The sequence below is a fragment of the Piliocolobus tephrosceles genome, chromosome 13, assembly GCF_002776525.5.
Source record: "Piliocolobus tephrosceles isolate RC106 chromosome 13, ASM277652v3, whole genome shotgun sequence".
In the NCBI taxonomy this organism is placed as follows: Eukaryota; Metazoa; Chordata; class Mammalia; order Primates; family Cercopithecidae; genus Piliocolobus; species Piliocolobus tephrosceles.
Genome location: NC_045446.1, coordinates 90,932,817 through 90,952,893, shown reverse-complemented (window position 1 = coordinate 90,952,893; position 20,077 = coordinate 90,932,817). Strand labels below are relative to the sequence as shown.

At 36.7% G+C, this 20,077-nt stretch overlaps 1 protein-coding gene across 3 annotated transcripts in view; it reads left to right on the top strand.

Moving 5' to 3' along the window:
- PGR (progesterone receptor) overlaps positions 1 to 20,077 on the top strand; it is a 91,072-nt gene that overhangs the window by 59,152 nt on the left and 11,843 nt on the right. For 2 of the 3 annotated variants that reach the window (XM_023208004.2, XM_023208006.2), the window contains exons 4-5: positions 7,614 to 7,919; positions 18,765 to 18,909. In XM_023208004.2, the coding sequence (XP_023063772.2) occupies positions 7,614 to 7,919; positions 18,765 to 18,909 (451 nt within the window). The remainder of the gene's footprint in view (positions 1 to 7,613; positions 7,920 to 18,764; positions 18,910 to 20,077) is intronic. The other variant, XM_023208005.2, reaches the window with a different exon arrangement.

Below are 20,077 nucleotides of genomic sequence, written 5' to 3'. Positions count from 1 at the left end.
CCAGCGGACTCTGCAGTACAGCAAAGATTGCTGCCTGTTCCTTCCTCTGTAAGCTTCATCCCAGCAGGGCACCCACCAGATTGCCAGCCAAAGCTCTCCTGTATGACGTGTCCCCCAGTCAGGAGGCACAGGGGTCAGGGACCCACTTGAGGAGGCAGTCTGTCCTTTAGCAGAGCTTGAGCGCTGTGCTGGGAGATCTGCTACTCTCTTCAGAGCCAGCAGGCAGTAACGTTTAAGTCTGCTGAAGCTGCATCCACAGCCACCCCTTCCCTCAGGTTCTCTGTTCCAGGGAGATGTGAGTTTTATGTATAAGCCCCTGACTGAGGCTGCTGCCTTTCCTTCAGAGATGCCCTGCCCAGAGAGGCAGTCTCATTATAGCAGCTTTGCCAAGTTGCAGTGGGCTCCACCCAGTTTGAAGTTCCAGGTGGTTTTGTTTACACTGTGAGGGGAAAACTGCCTACTCAAGCCTCAGTAATGGTGGACACCCCTCCCACCACCACGCTCCAGTATCCCAGGTCAACTTCACACTGCTGTGCTGGCAGTGACAATTTCAAGCCAGTGGATCTCAGCTTGCTGGGCTCCATGGGGGTGGGATCTGCTGAGCTAAATCCCTTGGCTCCCTGGCTTCAGCCCTCTTTCCAGGGGAGTGAATGGTTCTGTCTGTCTCACTGGCATTCCAGGTGCCACTGGGGTATGAAAAAAAAAACTCCTGCAGCTAGCTCAGTGTCTGCCCAAATGGCTGTCCAGTTTTGTTCTGGAAACCCAGGGCCCTGGTGGTTTAGGCACCCAAGGGAATCTCCTGGTCTGCGGGTTGCAAAGACTGTGGGGAAAGTGTAGCATCTGGGCCAGAATGCATTGTTCCTTACAGCATGGTCACTCACAGCTTCCCTTGGCTAAGGGAGGGAGTTTCCCCACCCCTTGTACTTCCCGAGTGAGGCAATGACCCACCCTGCTTTGGCTCGCCCTCCATGGGCTGCAGCTACTGTCTAGTCAGTCCTAATGAGAGAGGCAGGTACCTCAGTTGAAAATGCAGAAATCACCACCTTCTGCGTTGATCTCCTTGGGAGCTGCAGACTGGAACTGTTCCTATTCGGCCATCTTGCCAGCTAGCAACCCCCTGACTTTTTTTTTTTTTTTTTGTATTATACTTTAAGTTCTGGGATACATGTGCAGAATGTGCAGGTTACATAGGTATACATGTACCATGGTGGTTTGCTGCACCTAACAACCCATCATCTACATTAGATGTTTCTTCTAATGCTATCCCTCCCCTAGCTCCCCACCCCTCAATAGGCCCTCATGTGTGACATTCCCCTCCCTGTGTCCATGTATTCTCATTGTTCAACTCCCACTTATGAGTGAGAACATGCAGTGTTTGGTTTTCTGTTCTTGTGTTAATTTACTGAGAAGATGGTTTCCAGCTTCATCCATGTCCCTGCAAAAGACATTAACTCATTCCTTTTTATGGCTGCATAGTATTCCATGGTGTATATGTGCCACATTTTCTTTATCCAGTCTCTCATTGATGGGGATTTTGGGTTGGTTCCAAGTCTTTGCTATTGTGAATAGTGCTGCAATAAACATACATGTGCATGTGTCTTTATGGTACAATGATTTATAATCCTTTGGGCATATATCCAGTAATGGGATTGCTGGGTCAAATGGTATTTCTGGTTCTAGATCTTTGAGGAATCATCACACTGTCTTCTAATATGGTTGAACTAATTCACACTCCCACCAACAGTGTAAAAGCTTTCTTACTTCTCCACATCCTCTCCAGTATCTGTTGTTTCCTGACTTCTTAATGGTCACCATTCTAACTGGTGTGAGATGGTATCTCATTGTGGTTTTGATTTGCATTTCTCTCATGACCAGTGATGATGAGCTTTTTTTCATATGTTTGTTGGCCACATAAATGTCTTCTTTTGAGAAGTGTCTGTTCATATCCTTCACCCACTTTTTGATGTTTTTTTTTCTTGTAAATTTGTTTAAGTTCCTTTTAGATTTTAGATATTAGCCCTTTGTCAGATGGATAAATTGCAAAAATTTTCTCCCATTCTGTAGGTTACCTGTTCACTCTGATGATAGTTTCTTTTGCTCTGCAGAAGGTCTTTAGTTTAATTAGATCCAATTTGTCAATTTTGGCTTTTGTTGCCATTGCTTTTGTTTTTTAGTCATGAAATCTTTGCCCATGCTTATGTCCTGGATGATATTGTCTAGGTTTTCTTCTAGGGTTTTTATGATTTTATGATTTTTATGATTTTAGGTCATATGTTTAAGTCTTTAATTCATCTTGAGTTAATTTTTGTATAAGATATAGGGAAGGGGTCCACTTTTGTTTTCTGCATATGGCTAGCCAGTTTCCCCAACACCATTTATTAAATAGGGAATCCTTTCCCCATTGCTTATTTTTGTCAGGTTTGTCAAAGATCAGATGGTTGTAGATTTGTGACGTTACTTCTGAGGCCTCTGTTCTGTTTCATTGGTCGATATATCTGTTTTGGTACCAGTACCATGTTGTTTTGGTTACTGTAGACTTGTAGTATAGTTTGAAGTCAGTTAGCATGATACCTCCAGCTTTGTTCTTTTTACTTAGGATGTCTTGGCTGTATGGACTCTTTTTTGGTTCCATATGAAATTTAAAGTAGTTTTTTCGAATTTGGCGAAGAAGGTCAATATTATCTTGATGGAGATAGCATTGGATCTATAAATTACTATGGTCACTATGGCCATTTTCACAATATACATTCTTCCTATCTATGAATATGGAAAGTTTTTCCATTTGTTTGTGTCCTCTCTGATTTACTTGAGCAGTGGTTTGTAGTTCTCCTTGAAGAGGTCCTTCACATCCCTTGTAAGTTGTATTCCTAGGCATTTAATTCTTTTTGCAGCAGTTGTAAATAGGAGTTCACTCATGATTTGGCTTTCTGTTTCTCTGTTATTGATGTAAAGGAATGCTTGTGATTTTTGCACATTGATTTTGTATCCTAAGAATAAGCCGTACTTTTTAATATAAAATATTTTAGTCATACAAAAAACACATATAAAGCAAATGACATAGCAACAATATGATTAGTATCCACCACCTCTAGACTCAATTGGCTTAGGAAAATATAAATATTTCACTACACTTGAAACTGATTGCATGTTTATCACTTTCCTCTTTCCCTTTCTACAGAAACCTCTATATCTTTAATTTGGAGTTGGTCATTTTCTTATATTATTCTATAGTATTTTTAATATCTATGTATTTCTCACCAATATATTCTTAGTTTTGAGATATTTTTTCTACTCCATAGAAATGGTATGTGTATTTATGCAATTTGATCTTACTGCCTAATATTGTATTTGTGTTTTTTTTTTGTTTTGATTTCTATTATTCTGGTTTTTTTCTACACTGTATGATTTCATTGTATGAATATCTCCCATTTATTTATTCTCATGTATTCACATGTGCTTGCACTTGGTATTTGCTGTACTTTACCTACAGTTCAATTGTGAACATTATTGCACATGTCTTCTGGTGGTTCATGTGTGAGAGTTTCTATAGGTAACCTGCACACCTGGGCATGAAATTTCTGATTGTAATACATGCTGATGTTGGGCTTTACTAGCTAATGCTAGATGGTTTTTAAAGTGGTCGTTTACACTCCGTGGCAGCTCTTTATTGTTTTGTGTGTTTCTGTATTCTGTGTCTTTGCCATTTTAGGTAGATGATGTCTCATTGTGGTCTTTCTTTGCATTTCTCTGGTTACTAATGAGGTCAGTCATATCGTTGTGTTTTGTTGTCTATATTTTTCTTCCTCTGTGAAATATCTGTTCCTGCCTTTTCTTTCTGATTTGTAATAATTCTTTGTATATTCTGGATATATATGTTATAAGTATCTACAGGATAGACAAGAACAAGCTATCTGGTAAGGTGATATGCAGAAATATAAATTAGGTGAGGAAGCAAGCCATGCAAATATCCAAGGAAAAAATCATTTCAGGCAGAGGAAACTGTCAGTGTAAGACCCCAAGGCAGAAACACACTTCAGGGGCAAGATGGGCATCAATATGAAGGGAGCATGAGGGAGAATAGAAGAGAGACTATGCAAGAGTAAGTTGGGCCTTGTAGAGCTTGGTAAGAATTTTAACTTCATTCTAAGCAAGATCAGGAGTCACTGAAAATTCAAGCAAGGAATGACATAGTCTGATTTAAGTCTTTAAAGTTGTGTAGAAAATAGGCTACAAAAAACAAAAGCTGGGAAACCAGCCAGCATATGTTACAGTAGTCCAACTGTGATTGTGAGGATGTAAATTATGGTGCAAGCAGTGGAAACAGGGATTTGAATTTGGGTTATATTTTCATCGTTATCCACCAGATTTGCTGATGTATTAGATACGAGGTGAGAAAATAAGTGAGGTATCAATGACTCTAGAGTTTGGGGCTAGAGCAGGTGAAGATGAAGTTATAAATCTGGAAGATGCATGTTTGGGCCAATGCATCAAAGTTCTGCTCTAGACATATTAATTTGAGGGGTCTGTTAGAAATACAAGTGGAGAAGCCGAGATGGGGAAATCACGAGGTCAAGAGATCCACACCATCCTGGCTAATATGGTGGAACCCTGTCTCTACTAAAAATACAAAAAATTAGCCGGGCATGGTGGCGGGTGCCGAGTAGTCCCAGCTACTCGGGAGGCTGAGGCAGAAGAATGGTGTGAACCTGGGAGGCGGAGGTTGCGGTGAGCTAAGATCGCGCCACTGCACTTCAGCCTGGGCACAGAGTGAGACTTCGTCTCAAAAAAACAAAAAAAGAAAGAAAGAAATACAAGTGGAGATGCTGAGAATACAGTTGGATAGTTGAGTCTAGAGTTTCTGGGAAAAGCTGGGACTAGGACTGTAAATTTGGTAATCATTAATGTCTAGATGATATTAGAGACATAGAACTAGGTGCGGACACTTAGAAAGAGAGCATAGTTATCTAAGAGAAGTCTGAGGACTGAGCTCAGGGTACTCAAAGATTTAGAAGTTGAGAAGATGAAAAACAGCTAGACAGAGAGACTGAAAGAGTGACTACAAGAATGAAATATGTGGAAGCCAAATGAGTAAGAGCGTTAAAAGATGACGGAAATGATCAATGTGTTAAGTACTTACCCGGGTTAAGTCCAGGACTGAGAATTGGCCATTGTTTTTTGACATTTGGAAATCTTTGAAGGCCTTGCCAAGAATAATTTTGTTGGGATAAGGAGAGGAATGACCTGACTGGAGAAGGTTCAAGGGAGAATTGGAGGAGAGGAAATGGAGAGAGTGATGTTTCTCCACGGAATAGATTATGTGTGAGAGGGACTATTAGAGGATGCAGACAAGAGGGCAGATGATTTCGGAGAAAAGTCCCTGAGTGGGTGACAAGGACTAAGATTTGGTACTGAAATGTCAGGAATATGAACTGTAACAGGAGGGAAGGCAGAGTACAGGGGTAGCCATACTGTAGATTGGCCACAAAGAAAATATTTTCCAAATGGGGCTTTATTCCCCCTAAGCCTCTTCCCAAATCATTACCTCTGCTTCTGATTAAATCCCTCAAAACCTCATCCATCAGCTTGAATGAGAGACAACTAATAAATAATAGATAATAAAGACAAGATATTCAGAGTGGGAGATGGAAAAGACAGTAATGTATTCTTTCATTCATTTAGCAGACATGTATTGCCAAAAGACACTGGAGAAAATAAAGATGACAAACAGGTGGTGCCTTTGTTAAAGATTATAGTCAAGGACGGGAAAACTTTAGCCCTCTTCTTAACATTTTCTTCCCTTAGACACAACACACACACACACACACAATTCCTGGCATATACTATATACTCCGTAACAGTTCCTTCCCTTCCCTTTGTGACTCATTCCTTCCCCCAGAAAGCTCATTTGATCTCTGCAAATAATGTTGAATCCCCTTTGTTTTTAACCGTGGCAATTGTTTTGTTTTCCCATCTCCTACAAGTTCTAGCTCAACCCGTCGGGGCTTTTATTTTGTTGTTTGTTTGTTTGTTTTGAGATGGAGTTTCTCCCTTATCACCCAGGCTGGAGTGCAATGGCATGATCTTGACTCACTGCAACCTCTGCCTCCTGGGTTCGAGTGATTTTCCTGCCTCAGCCTCTGGAGTAACTGGGATTACAGGTGCCCACCACCACACCCAGCTAACTTTTGTATTTTTAGTAGAGGCGGGGTTTCACCATGTTAGCCAGGCTGGTCTCGAACTTCTGACCTCAGGTAATCTGCCCACTCGGCCTCTCAAAGTGCTGGAATTACAGGCATGAGCCACCATGCCTGGCCATTCCTTGGGGTTTTTAGAACAAGTATGATCCTTTTTCTTTATGACAATACCCTGAGTTCAGAAATCTCAGAGACAAATGTTTACAGAGACCAGGTAAACAAGTGGCTAGAGTGGCAAGACTTAAGAAAAGAGATCATTGGCGTACCACCAGTTTGTGGAGGGAACTGGACAAACTGGAATACCCATGCCCCATCCAAAGGCAACCATTGAAACTAAGCTTTAACAGATTGTTGCCACCTAAGTAATTCACGGATGGTCTCATAATTCTGGTCAGCATTGTCTGAGCCAAACAAAACATATCTGTGGCCATGATCAGATACTAGAGCCAGCAGACTGCAACCTCTGCTTAGATAATTGCAGGTGTCAGCCTTCCCTTGGCTAAACAGCTACTTCACACTGATAAGTAGCCCTTGCCTGGCACAAAGCAGGTGGGGCTGAATCCAGCCTGATATCACATCACCAGAACTTTCTCTAATACTCCTCAATGCATCTGTGAACTACCAGCAGCCCAAATAAGCATCCTTTTCTCCTTCAATCATTTCTCATAAAGCAGATTCTATTCATCTCACCATCCATCTTTTTCCCCTAATATATCAGAATTCATCAAAGTAGAAACTCTAGAAATCATCCAGAAATACAAATGTGATCTGACCAGCATGGGTGTAAACTTCCTCTTTCATTAATTTAGAAAAAGGGTTATTAATTTTGAGTCTTAGATCTCATAGAAGTAGAGCTGGATTGATTTTAAGGTATCAATGAACCCACTGAAATTGTATAAAAAGATTTTGTGGGGCTGGCAAACAAATGCTTTTCTTTTAACATATTCTTAAAAGAATAAAACCCCAAAGAAGATTTAACAACCACTATAGACTAAGTTTCAATTAATGTAGTCTGTAGCATTAGCTTTTGGAAGGCTGTTCTGTCAGAATATGGACCAATTTTGGAGAGTTTAGTCTCTACTAAAACCCTTTGTCTTTTTATTCATATCTTCTCCTACACAGCTCCATAACCCCCGCAGAATACTGGTATAATTACCCACACCCCACCCACCCACTGATTGTTGATGTAACTAATTATTTAATCCAAGTCTGAGGCCTAAACATTTTTAATCAAGCGTCACATGTTTTAATTTATTTTTTTGTAATTTTAATATCTAACATTTTTATTCCATTTCATTTTATTCGACTGATGCTAAAATGTATAGTGTTATGATTCTAAGATTTAGGAAAAATAATATTATACTGGGATATGGAGTTTCTATATATTTACATGAACCTCCTTTTTTTTCTTCTCTGTAGGTCGAAAATTTAAAAAGTTCAATAAAGTCAGAGTTATGAGAGCACTAGATGCTGTTGCTCTCCCACAACCAGTGGGCATTCCAAATGAAAGCCAAGTCCTAAGCCAGAGATTCACTTTTTCACCAGGTCAAGACATACAGTTGATTCCACCACTGATCAAACTGTTAATGAGCATTGAACCAGATGTGATCTATGCAGGACATGACAACTCAAAACCTGACACCTCCAGTTCTTTGCTGACAAGTCTTAATCAACTAGGCGAGAGGCAACTTCTTTCAGTAGTCAAGTGGTCTAAATCATTGCCAGGTAATAATAATTTTTATATACAGCATGTAATAAAAAAATGTACTGTTTGTTTTATTAGTAGATTGTTAAAACACTCTATGCAGTAAATTAACTACAACATAAAATAGTGTATGATAGTATGTGTTTCAGCGGTTCAAAATATTTGTCTGGGACCCTAATATGTGTTGTAGAAATATAAACAAATAGAGAACACACTGAGTCTTATTGATGGGTCAGAAATTGCATACATTAAACTTATGCTAATAAGAAATAGCTTAGGTTTACGTGTTCAACCACAGATATTACGGTAACTCAGAAATGATAAACTGACCATTTTTTATAAATGCCCCGTTTATTCTAAACCTTAATTCAACCAACCTTATTTGGTTGAAAATAAGACTGAATGTATAAAGTCATATAAGAAATCAAAATAGTTTTCAGAGTACAGTAAGGTGTCAGAAGTAAATGGAGAAAACAGAATTCCTAAACATAAATTACTTTTAAAAAAAATAATAGCATCCAGAGAAAAGAATCTCTAGTCACTATTCCTTTAATTTTACCCAGACAAAGGGAGTATATCACCCAGCAACAGAGAGAACTTGGATTATATCATCACAGAAGAATTTCAGTCACTTTACTTATCAGCTATTTTTGCTCCCTCACCACAGCTCTGTAGGAGCCAAGTACTTGAAAGAATAACAAGGATGAAATTCTCATTTGGTTAAATCTTAGACTGCAGAACCAGGAGAATACATGTATAGCAATTGTTTGTGAAGGCATTACTCCAATAAGTAGGAATAGAACTTTTTACAAAACTACATTCTCTTCACATCAGCAATACCCTTGTACTGCTATAGACCAAATTATTTTTCTAATATCTGATCAAGAATCAAACATGTTATGTCCTTTTAGTCCCCAAGTAAATTCAATGGCTCTTTTAGAAAAAGAATTTCTTCCCAATTTGCCTTAATATAACTCTCAGTTATTATTCTACCTGAAAGGTTTGAAATACAATAGATGAATTGTTACTGAAAATTCAATTACATGAAACAGAAAGAAAAATAGATACCTATTTGTTGAATCTTTTAAAAAAAATACATATTAAGAAAAGTTAATAGAATTCAGTGTTCTTGTGGAGATGAAGTAATTTTACAGAAAAATCAAAATGCCCAGATTCTTACTGACTTCGGTCTCACTGAAAGGCCTTAAACAGATAATAACTTTTTGAACATTCTGAATGTTTAGGTTTTATCACATAGTGGTTATCAAACTTGACAGAGCTTTAATAAATAAAAATAACCCAAGAGCATTGATGAACTTTTTCTATTTAAAAATGAGTGTTTAAACATGTGTTTAATTTTTCTCCATTGTTCTATTATTTGGAAAATATGATTTCTTTGATTTTTGTTGATATAGTTTATATTCCTTTTGTTTGCAATGTTGGAGGTTCTTTACTGTTTAAAAAGATGCTAGCATCAGCTGGCAACGTTAGAAAATAACCAGTTATACTGGAAAAGATGACTTATTCACTTTGGATAAAAGCTAAGTGACCTTTTTAACTGGAAACAGTTGTCTGTCAGAAATTTTTGACCCCCACACAGCCTCAAAAAGGAATGAGAGAAAACTCTTACATTGAATTTGGTGGCAACTTTTTTAATGCTGCAAAATGTAATTTTTGTTTAGTAAATCAGAATAATGGCAACACTAGTATTACCCATACTGTTTCCATTAATTGCAAACAGGGAAACATTGAGATTATCAAAGTGTCTTGTGGCCTGTGGACTTTTAAAACCATATTTTCATGGTTTGCATTTTGGGAATAGCACTACTGAATGAATTATGAAAATGGCCAGTTAACTAGAGTGACTATTTGACCTCTGAGAAAGGACTTGGAGGGATACATGTATAGAAAGTAATTTAGTATCATTAGCTACTTAAAACTGATTTCAATTGACTTTAAATAAGCTTACAGTTTTTATTCACTTATTCACTCAATAAATGTCTATTATGTACCTGCTGTGTGCAATATCTAATAATTAAACAGTGGTTTAGAAAGAAAAGCCACAAGGCTGGGCTCATGGTGTGAATGCATTTTGGTGCAGGACATCCTAGCGTCAGGTCATCAATTTTGCATGTAAAAGAAATTTATTTCATTCATTCACTCATGTGCAAAGTAAGTCTGTGGAAGACAGACTTTTTTTAGTGAGCCTCACTAATAAGCCAGAATGTCAACTAACTTGCTTATTTACAGTGAGACACACACACACACATGCATGCACACACACAATATAAATATACATAATACTTATGCTGCTAGGAACATATATTAACAGATCAGATCGTTCTTTCACAATAGGAAACTGTATTCGGGAAGTCACATTAAGATCTGATACAGAATGACCATCATAACAAAGTTGACGGCATTTATGAAGACACTTAGAGAATTCTTATTGCCTGGTCAGGGCTTTCTCATTTCTCCTTTGTCTACACTCGTCCATTATCTTGGATCTCTTATAATAATGGTAGTTTATATTTCTTCAAAAATATTTCACATATATCCTTTTTCTTTCTTTTCTTTTCTTTTTTTTTTTTTTTTTTTTTTTTGAAACAGGGTCTCACTCTATTGCCCAGGCTAGACCACAGTGGCACGATCTTGGCTCATTGAAGCCCAGACCTCTTGGGCTCAAGTTATCCTACCACCTCAGCCTCCTGATTAGCTGGTAGCTGGGACACTACAGGCATGTGCCACCTTGCTCGGCTAATTTTTTAATTTTTAGTTGAAATTGGGTTTAACTGTGTTACCCAGGCTGGTCTTGAACTCCTGGGCTCAAGTGATCTGCCTGCCTCAGCCTCCCAAAGTGCTGGAATTACAAACATGACCCACCGCGCCCCACCCCATTTTCTTTAATAGAGACTTGTAAGATGCTCTAAACTTATGTCAGCACATTTAGAAAACATTTCTTAGGATGCATTGCCAATGAATGATTTTACATTGACTTTTATCTGTAGCTTCAGTGGGCAATATTTTCTTATTTGAAATGTAGAGCAAAACCATATTTGAATATTTTAATGAATAAGACATATTCCCTCTATTAAGGAAAATTCAATCCAATGGGAGAGAGAAGATACCCAAACAACTATAGTGTTATGTAAAAGTGATATAAGATACAGATATAATGAAAGTGGGGTCAGAAGAACATTTTTGGCTTCAAGGACTAAAGAAGACTTCAGAGACAAAAATGTCAGTTAAACCTCATCTTGCAGGAGAAACAAGACTGATAAATCATGATAAGAGAAAGCATTCTAGATAGAAGGAACAGTATGGCTGAAATAAAAAAGCATGAGATAGGTTTGGTGAATAATGCATTAAACCAGCATATTAATAGTTCTCAACCTTTTCAAGTGTGGGGTTCCCTTAGTAACATCAAAAATTTTATACAGTCTCCCCATAGGGTAGTAATTAAAGTTTTTAGTAGCTATGGATTGAGAAAACACATTTGTACATACGGTCCCTCAGACACTGCTACAGTAAGTACTGGCCTTCAGGGAATTTAATCGCCCAAATGCTAAGAAAACATTGACAATAAATTTATTTTGAACTGAATAATGGAAAGTAAACTTAGAGGTGTAAGTTATAGGCTGATCAAGGATGGTCTTAAAATTTACTGTAGATGTTAGAGTTTAAATTAAAAGTACTAATTCACAATTCAGTATCACCTTTAAATTGTCCTCATCCTGTACATCAATGCATTGCAGTGAAATTGATGTGACAGAGGGGGTATGAGGGAAACATTTCTGTTGCACAAATTTTGTCTTGATATTTCAGTTAATTTAGTGAAAACTCCATTTAGGTCAATGCTTTGACATTTTTAAGCCTTGCATTTTTTAGGACATACTTTATTTATTTGTGTCATTTCACCAGACTACTTGCAGTTATTAGTATCAGAATATTGGAACAGTATTTTGCCTCGGTTTTCTGCTTTTGAAGCATGCCAAAACAACTTTTGAGTCAGTGACAGTCGTTGCATCTTGACAAAGGATTTTTTTCTCTTCCTTCCCAAATCAGAAGAGTAAATTAAATTATTGCTGTCCAGAAAAAAATGATGAGAGAGAAATGAGAGTAGCATACTGAGAGTAAAGGCCTTAATAAATGTGTTGATAAAGACTAAAAAATTGTTTTTCTCACACTTTATTCCACTGAAATTATGATTGCCAATGGCAACAAAAATTTTTACTTGTCAAATCAGATTAATATTTCCAGCCCTTAATGTGTTTCACCTACATCTGGGACTATTGGCAAAGTAACTATTTCTTGCTAAAACTCTTGCTTAGGCATTTGTCACTTCGCTTCCAGGTAGATATGTTTCTCTCCCTATGTACACTTCCTGACTCCTGTGTGGATTTGTTCTTCCACCCACACTATAAATTTGTGTTCTGAGTTCTATCTTTTCCAGTCATTTCTCATTCTACACAGTCTGTGTGAGCTCATTCATAGTCTTGTCTTCAACTACCACTATATTGTGATGACTCCTAAATATATAGTATTAGCCAGACCCTCTACAAAACTACTTAACTTTCAACTGCTTATTATAGAACTCCACCCAGATGACTTCCAAGTCAACATGACCCCATAAACCTAAGGCCTTTTTCAATATCTTGAAATGGCACCTCAGCCAGAATTTTTGGTATCATCCCTGACTCACTTTCTCCTTCACCCCTTATCCAATAAATTGTCAAATTCTATCAACTCCACTTATTAAATATATGATGCATTATACATGCTACTTCTGTTGCTACTTCCCTTAGTTTGGTCCTTGTCTTTTTTTACTTGGATTCATGTTGCAGCCTTCTAACTGATTCTATTACCATCAATTTCACATGGTCCCCAAATGATCCTCTATTCTACCCCCAGAATCATTTTTCTAAAATAATTATAATCAATCATATTTTCCATTTCTTTTTCCAAATAGCATCCAAACTCCATAGCCTCAATATGCAAGGGCTTTCTGTGATCTGGCTCCTGAATTTGCAATGTTATCTCTCATCATTCCTCTTCACACGACTCTAAGACCTAGTTCCCTAAATGCTGTTTGATCAAATTTTAGCCTCCTTCTCTTGCCCATATTATTTTTCCTACCTGGCAGCCCATCTCTCTTCCCACATCTTCCTTTGACTGACCTGTAACTGTCTTTCAGGATTCACCTTACTTGTCACTTCCTCTGGGAAGATTTCTCTGAGCCTTCCTATACTGGGTGAGGAAACCCTGTACCCTCCCTTGTCTCGTTGGTGCTTGTCAACCCTAACACTATGACTCTGAGTTACAATTGTGTTCTACTTTTCTATCTGTCTCACAAGCCTATAGTGTTAAAGGCAGAAACAGCATCTTTCTAATCTTGATCCTAATTGCAAGTATAATGCTTCCTCCCAAATAGGTGCTTAAAGAATATTTATAGAAATTTAATTTACAGAATTGATATGCAAAGAATTATACTACCTTAGGTTGTTAGACATTAAGTTCTTATTCAGAATAAATCATCAAACATATGTTGGTGGTTATACTTGTAGTATTGAAGCTTCTTTGTGTGTCTCAACATTGATACTTGTTGAAATGAAAGTTGATACTTTGTGTCAGAAGCTGCTGAGATATTTAATGCTCTGCCATTGTTGTTGTAGATTATCTGTTTCAATTACATGACATTTTTTACAGAACCAAAACCTACATATTTTATCAAAACTCTGGGAGTAAGATTGGGGAACTTAGTATGTCATATAAGCTGTCTTTTTTTTTTTTTTTTTCTTGGGACAGGCTCTCACTCTATCACCCAGGCTGGAGTGCAGTGGCATGATTATAGCTCACCGCAGCTTAGAACTCCTAGGCTCAAGCCATCCTCTTGTTTCAGCCTCCCCAATAACTTCAGCCTCCCCAGAACTACAGGTGTGCACCACCACACCTGGACAGGCTTTTTAAAATTGGTTTGTAGAGACTGGGTCTTGGCTGGTCTCAAACTCCTGGCCTCAAGTGACTCTCCTGCCTCACCTCCCATAGCACAGGGACTATCAGCATGAACCACCACACCCAGCCCAGGCCATCTCTTTACTATACACTTTCTGTTAATTCTTTAAGCTAAAATTGGACAGCTGTAACAGGGCTTTTGTCAAAAATTATCAGGTCAAGTCACTTAAAAGGAAAAGAGTATTTTTTTTTTTTTTAATATTTGTTAAACACAATTAGTGATAATCCGTCACTTCTCTATGTGAAAGTTTTTCATTTTGGTCATCTCAAATGTACTAAGTTTGCCTGATCATTATCATCATTGGGAATTTGATCTCAGTGTTCCCGTCTTTGTTTCAGCATAAAGTAATGAATGATATTACAGTTAATAAGGAAAAAAATAGCATTTCTATACTAGGCATGTTCAAGTCAATTTAACATTGTACATTTATCACAGATAAGCACTGTAAAAGGTGGAGTAAAGGTTATTTTCTGAGTTCTATTCCATTCTGTCAAACAGAAATATAGTTTCTACTATAAATATTGGTAATTATATAAATTTTAAGTTATTATAATAAGATTTGCCTTTAATGTTGTAATAAAAATAAGCCTGGATTTCTAGTCCCAGAATGTGAAAACAAAGAAAAAAGCAAAAAGACAAAAACAAAAACTAAGAGTAGGATAAAGTGAATGTGAACATGTAAATGTAGACAGGATCTGTTTTTGGATAAAGAACAATTTAATTGTTATATAATTTTCCAAAATGTTTAAATGTTTAAAACTATTCAAAGGTTAACATAAAACAAATGCCTGAAGTGAAAAATTATAGCATAGTTAAGTCAAATATTTAAATATTATACTTTTTTAGAAAGTTATAAAGTTCACTGAGAAAGATATAGGGAATAATAAATGTATTTGTGGAGATTATTGTGAACTCTTGGTTAATGTTTTGATACATCTGATTAATTAAAACTAAGTAACTTTCTATGAGCCTTTTTTTGTTTTGTTTTGTTTTTGTTTTTGAGATGGAATCTTGCTCTGTCACCAGGCTGGAGTGCAGTGGCTCAATCTCAGCTCACTGTAACCTCAGCCTCCCAGGTTCAAGCCAGTCTCCTGTCTCAGCTTCCCAAGTAGCTGAGACTACAGGCATGTGCCACCACGTCCAGCTAATTTTTGTATTTTTAGTAGAGACAGGGTTTTACCATGTTGGCCAGGATGGTCTCAATCTCTTGACCTTGTGATCTGCCCACCTTGGCCTCCCAAAGTGCTGGGATTACAGGCATGAGCCACTGCACCCAGCCCATTTTTTGTATTATATGAAATACATAATTTGTTATATATAACAACATAAAATATATATTCTGGAAAATATATATTCCAGAACAAACACATAATTTATCTTTAAAATTTTTTCACTACTATTAACATTTATACTTTAGTTCTTATAGGTTCTATAATGTATAAAATTCCTCCTAACATTTTTTTAATGCCATTGTGTTTTAGTATTACAGACTTCCCATTAGACTGACTGGTGGATTTCATACAGTATTAGTCCAATGAACAATTCTGTTGCATTGATAGACTAATAATAAATATCTCTATAGTGTTCTACAATGTGCATAATTATCCCATTTGTCTCGTAGCAACTCACTGAGTTAGTTATCATAGTCATTGTGATTTTACTCATGAGGAAATTTAGATTCAATGATAATAAGTGATGTTTCCAAAGTGGCTGTTAGTGAGTGGTAGAGCCAGGACTGGAACTTGGGTCTTCTGTCCTGAATTCCTTCCAACTTGTGAAGACAGATCAGCAATAGGGACGTTTATATGTGCCTCCCTTTAGAAAGTCTTCCTCTTCAAACATTAAGACAATTAATTGATCTCTTGTCAAATGATTCTAAATTTTATCACAAAATTACCCATGTTTGTAGTCTGTTAAATATTTGACTTACAAGCAGCATTTATGTATTACATTTATTTTGTTGAGCTTTATAATTTTCTTTCAAAGTTTTTATGTAGACCTATACCTGAAGACACATTTAAGTCATATGCAAATTTTAAAAATTATAAAAATTGCAAGTCAGAAAATTTTTTGGCTAGTTATTTAGAGAGTCTTTCTGCACCTGAGTAAACCAGGATTCTTGGATGCCAGTAATAAAAATCAACTATGTTAATTATAAAACACACAAGCAACAACAAAAACCCCTTTTAAAAACAAAAGAAAAAGAAAAAAAAAATAATTTACTGAGAGGACACCAGGGGTTCACTGAATGGAAGCTAGAGGACAAGCTTAGAATATGGGCAGAAGCCAAGGCACATCTGAAGGGCCAAAAAGCAAGCATCACAAATCCTCCCGTTGGTTCTCATTATCTGGACACCACCACCATCAAGAATAAATAGTCATATATTTGTCTTTGCTTTAGTATTTTCTGATTCAAATTCCTGTTAAAGTATGTTCCATGGGCCAAAGCTATGCCCCAAGCCCAGAGAAGGAGAAGCTTTACCCAGCTTTCTCAGTGGGAAAGTAGGAAGGTAGGGCACTTGCTCTCACAAAACTACAACCAGTGGGGAACTCTGTCCACACAGAGGAAGAAGGAGGGGAGGAAGAAAGTTGGGAAGGAAAGAAGGAAGGTATCAGAGAGCAGTGAGGGAGGAGGAGAGGAAAGGAAGGGAGGGAGGGAGGGAGGGAAGGAAGAAAGGAGGGAGGGGAGGAAGGGAGGGAAGAAATGAGGGAGAAGGGGAGCAAGGAAAGGTGGGAAGGAGAAAAGAAGTTTAGTTAGACACTGAAGAGCATCCCTTCTCAGTAAAAGGTACATGCTCACTATGGCATCTCTTATTATGAATATGCATTTGAGTTTTTGGTCTTATTGAGGCTAAGGAATTCTAAGAAGAGAAGAGCAATTTTTCTCCATGAAGATGGGACGTCTCCATGAAGATGTAATTTTGAATACAACTTTCAAAATTATCCTATATGTACACTTATAATAACAAAAACAACAAAAGTTACTACTTACTCATTTAGTATTAGATCAGGTGCAAAATACAGCATCTGCCCACTGACGTGTTTGTAGGATCTCCATCCTAGACCAAACACCATTAAGCTCATCCAAGAATATTGAATGACGCCCCATGGGACGTCCCCATGAAGATGGGACGATCTGAAGTCTATGAAGAGAAGAGCCTTCTTTTTTCATGTCAAGCCTACCTTGACATGATTAACATTGTCAGCAAATAACTTTCTTTTGCTCTTGATAGCTAATGAATTAAGTTTTGCTTTGGTTTTACTTTTGAAACAGATTATTTGTGAGAACGTCAGTGGATTTTTAGAGAAAATAGATGTTTTAAAAATAACTTTATAGAAAGAACCACAATGTTCTCAGCAAAACATTGTCTCTATACCTTTAATTTTAAAAATTATCCATTTTCATTGTTTCAGCTACACTGAGAAATAAATAACTTTCAAGTTTATATTAATATTTTTAGCCCAGATATCTCCTCATACTTCTAATTCATATGTACAGCTGATATCAGGATATTGACCCCTGAATCCTATCCAAAACTATTTTCTCCCTAGCAAGTTTCTTCTCCTTTATTTTATCTCGGCAATGCTGTTATCATCATCTATGGTTCAATAAAAATACTGAAAGATGTATTTGATTCCTTCTTCTTCCCATCTACCTGCAATCAGTTGACAAATGTCTTTGATTTTTCCCTTTAAATATTTTTCTGATGCACTCTCTCCTCTTAATTCCGATGTGTTCACTTACTTCAGGCTTTTATCATCTCTCACCTGGGCTTTGACAGTATCTCTCAACTGTCCTCCCTAACTCCAGGCTTATTTCCTTGAATCCACCTACCACATAGCTAAAAGGGATCTATCTATATTGCCAGGCTATGTCACTCCCATTGCTCCTTAGTAGACATGCAAGACCTTGGATGATCTGACCCAGCCTACATCTCCAAACATATCTTTGCTTCTCCCACGTTTAAGTTACTCATTGTTGAGTTGGTGATCTTCCCTTGAGAATTGGGAAGACATGGAGAGACTTGTGATGATTAAGTCAAGATTCATTTGCCCTTTCCTTGCCCTCCTTCTGCCACCAACACCATGGAACAGCCTAAAAGAGGATGAAAGACCAAAGCATTCACACCACATCCCCAATGCACACATGCACAGATTCTAAATCTCTTAAGCCACATGGAAGTTTAAACTAAGATTGGATTAAGTTTCAGATAACTCAAGTGACCTGATGACTGTGGAATCTACCCAAGACATAGTTAAGGGTTGTTAAAAGAAAATTAGATATAACACAACTGAAAGCAGTGGTTTTACAAAGTAAGACCAATTTATGTTTAAATCCCAAAGAACTGAGATTTAACAAACTGATTATATTCCATTTAGGCATTATCTCTCTTTTTTTCTGGAAATTTTTTCCTGACTTCCCTCCAGATTGACTGATGCACTCCCTTTTAACCTTCTCTACCCCAGCACTCATGTGCTTGTTTCTCCTGTTGAGTTGTGAGCTTCTTTTGAGGCTAGGATTGAGTCTTACTCATCTTCATTTTTAAACAGTGCCTGGCATATGAATCGTTCTCATTAAATGAGTGTTGCATGAATGAGTGATGGATAATGGATTCACTTAGCAAAATCCCAGAAATGCTAAATCACACTGACTGATTTTAAGTGACTTCCAAAGTTGCTGATATTTTAGGCTGTGTTATTTATTAATGTTTTCTGATTTTCAGTGTAAAATATGTTGAGATTGAAAACATTACCCTACTTATACCTATTTTCAGATTTATATGTATTTTCAACATTTTTGATATAATCCAGTCATTTTTGTGGTCACTGTATTTTTACATTTGTTTTGTAGGTTTTCGAAACTTACATATTGATGACCAGATAACTCTCATTCAATATTCTTGGATGAGCTTAATGGTGTTTGGTCTAGGATGGAGATCCTACAAACACGTCAGTGGGCAGATGCTGTATTTTGCACCTGATCTAATACTAAATGAGTAAGTAGTAACTTTTGTTGTTTTTGTTATTATAAGTGTACATATAGGATAATTTTGAAAGTTGTATTTCAATAGAGGATCACATATTTAGTGTTCTTGATATGATGATATTAATGTCATTTTATGGTAATTTGATATTTGGAGCTTTTTTCTCATTTCAAAATATAGCTGTATCAAATCCAAATTTCTTACACACCAAGAATGTATCAAGTAATATATTTAAAGATAAACTTAAATGTTTCTTTTATCAATTTAAAATTTCATAGCTTGGTATAATAACAATCATAAAATAAATGAGAAATATTTTTGTTGTTGACTTACATTCAAAAAGTAAAAACCTCTTTCTTCGTGCATGACAAATTAGACTGGTAATTTATTTTAAAATTTGAAAGATAAGTATTTCAATTTGCTTTATATTTAAATAATTTTAATTAATTTTCTACATGTAACCTTTAACTGAATAAGCATCTTTTCATGGTAATGTTTATATTGTTCTAATGGTGAATGCTGACTTAGAAGTATATAACTCACACTGAAAGCAGTGGTTTTACAAAGTAAGACAAGTTTATGTTTAAATCCCAAATAACTGAGATTTTTATAAGTCTTTACAGTTTTTAGATAATTTTCATGTTTCATTGTATTTTATCCAACAATTCCTTGAGATAATTAAGAAATCAGCATTCTTCATTGTACAGTTCAGAAAACTGACTCTCAGAAGAATTATATAATCTGCCAAATAATTTGAATGACAGTGAGATTCGTTCTCTCTTTTGAGTCAAAATCTAGTTTTCTTTTCATTATTTTTGCTAGCTTCATTTGACTAATGTGGACATTATAAAACAACACATGGTTGAGAAAATGCCTTAATTAAATTTTCTCAGCCTTCAGCACTTGTGTTTAACTTTGTCCATTCATTAATGCTTGCCAATGTCCTCTTTTGCTCTTTTCTGTATCATTGTATATTTCCCTAGAAAAGTTCAAAATATGGTAAGCTCTGTGAACCGACTTCTCCTATTTAATTGCACACAAAATTATAGATGTTTTCATAGAAAATAAATTGTAAGTAAATAAAATATTTCTGAGCATTCTTCAGCTCTGCATTCTCAACTCCTACACCTCTGCTCTGTTTTCTTGGTTTAGGTATTTACAATGTGATAATAAAAATGAG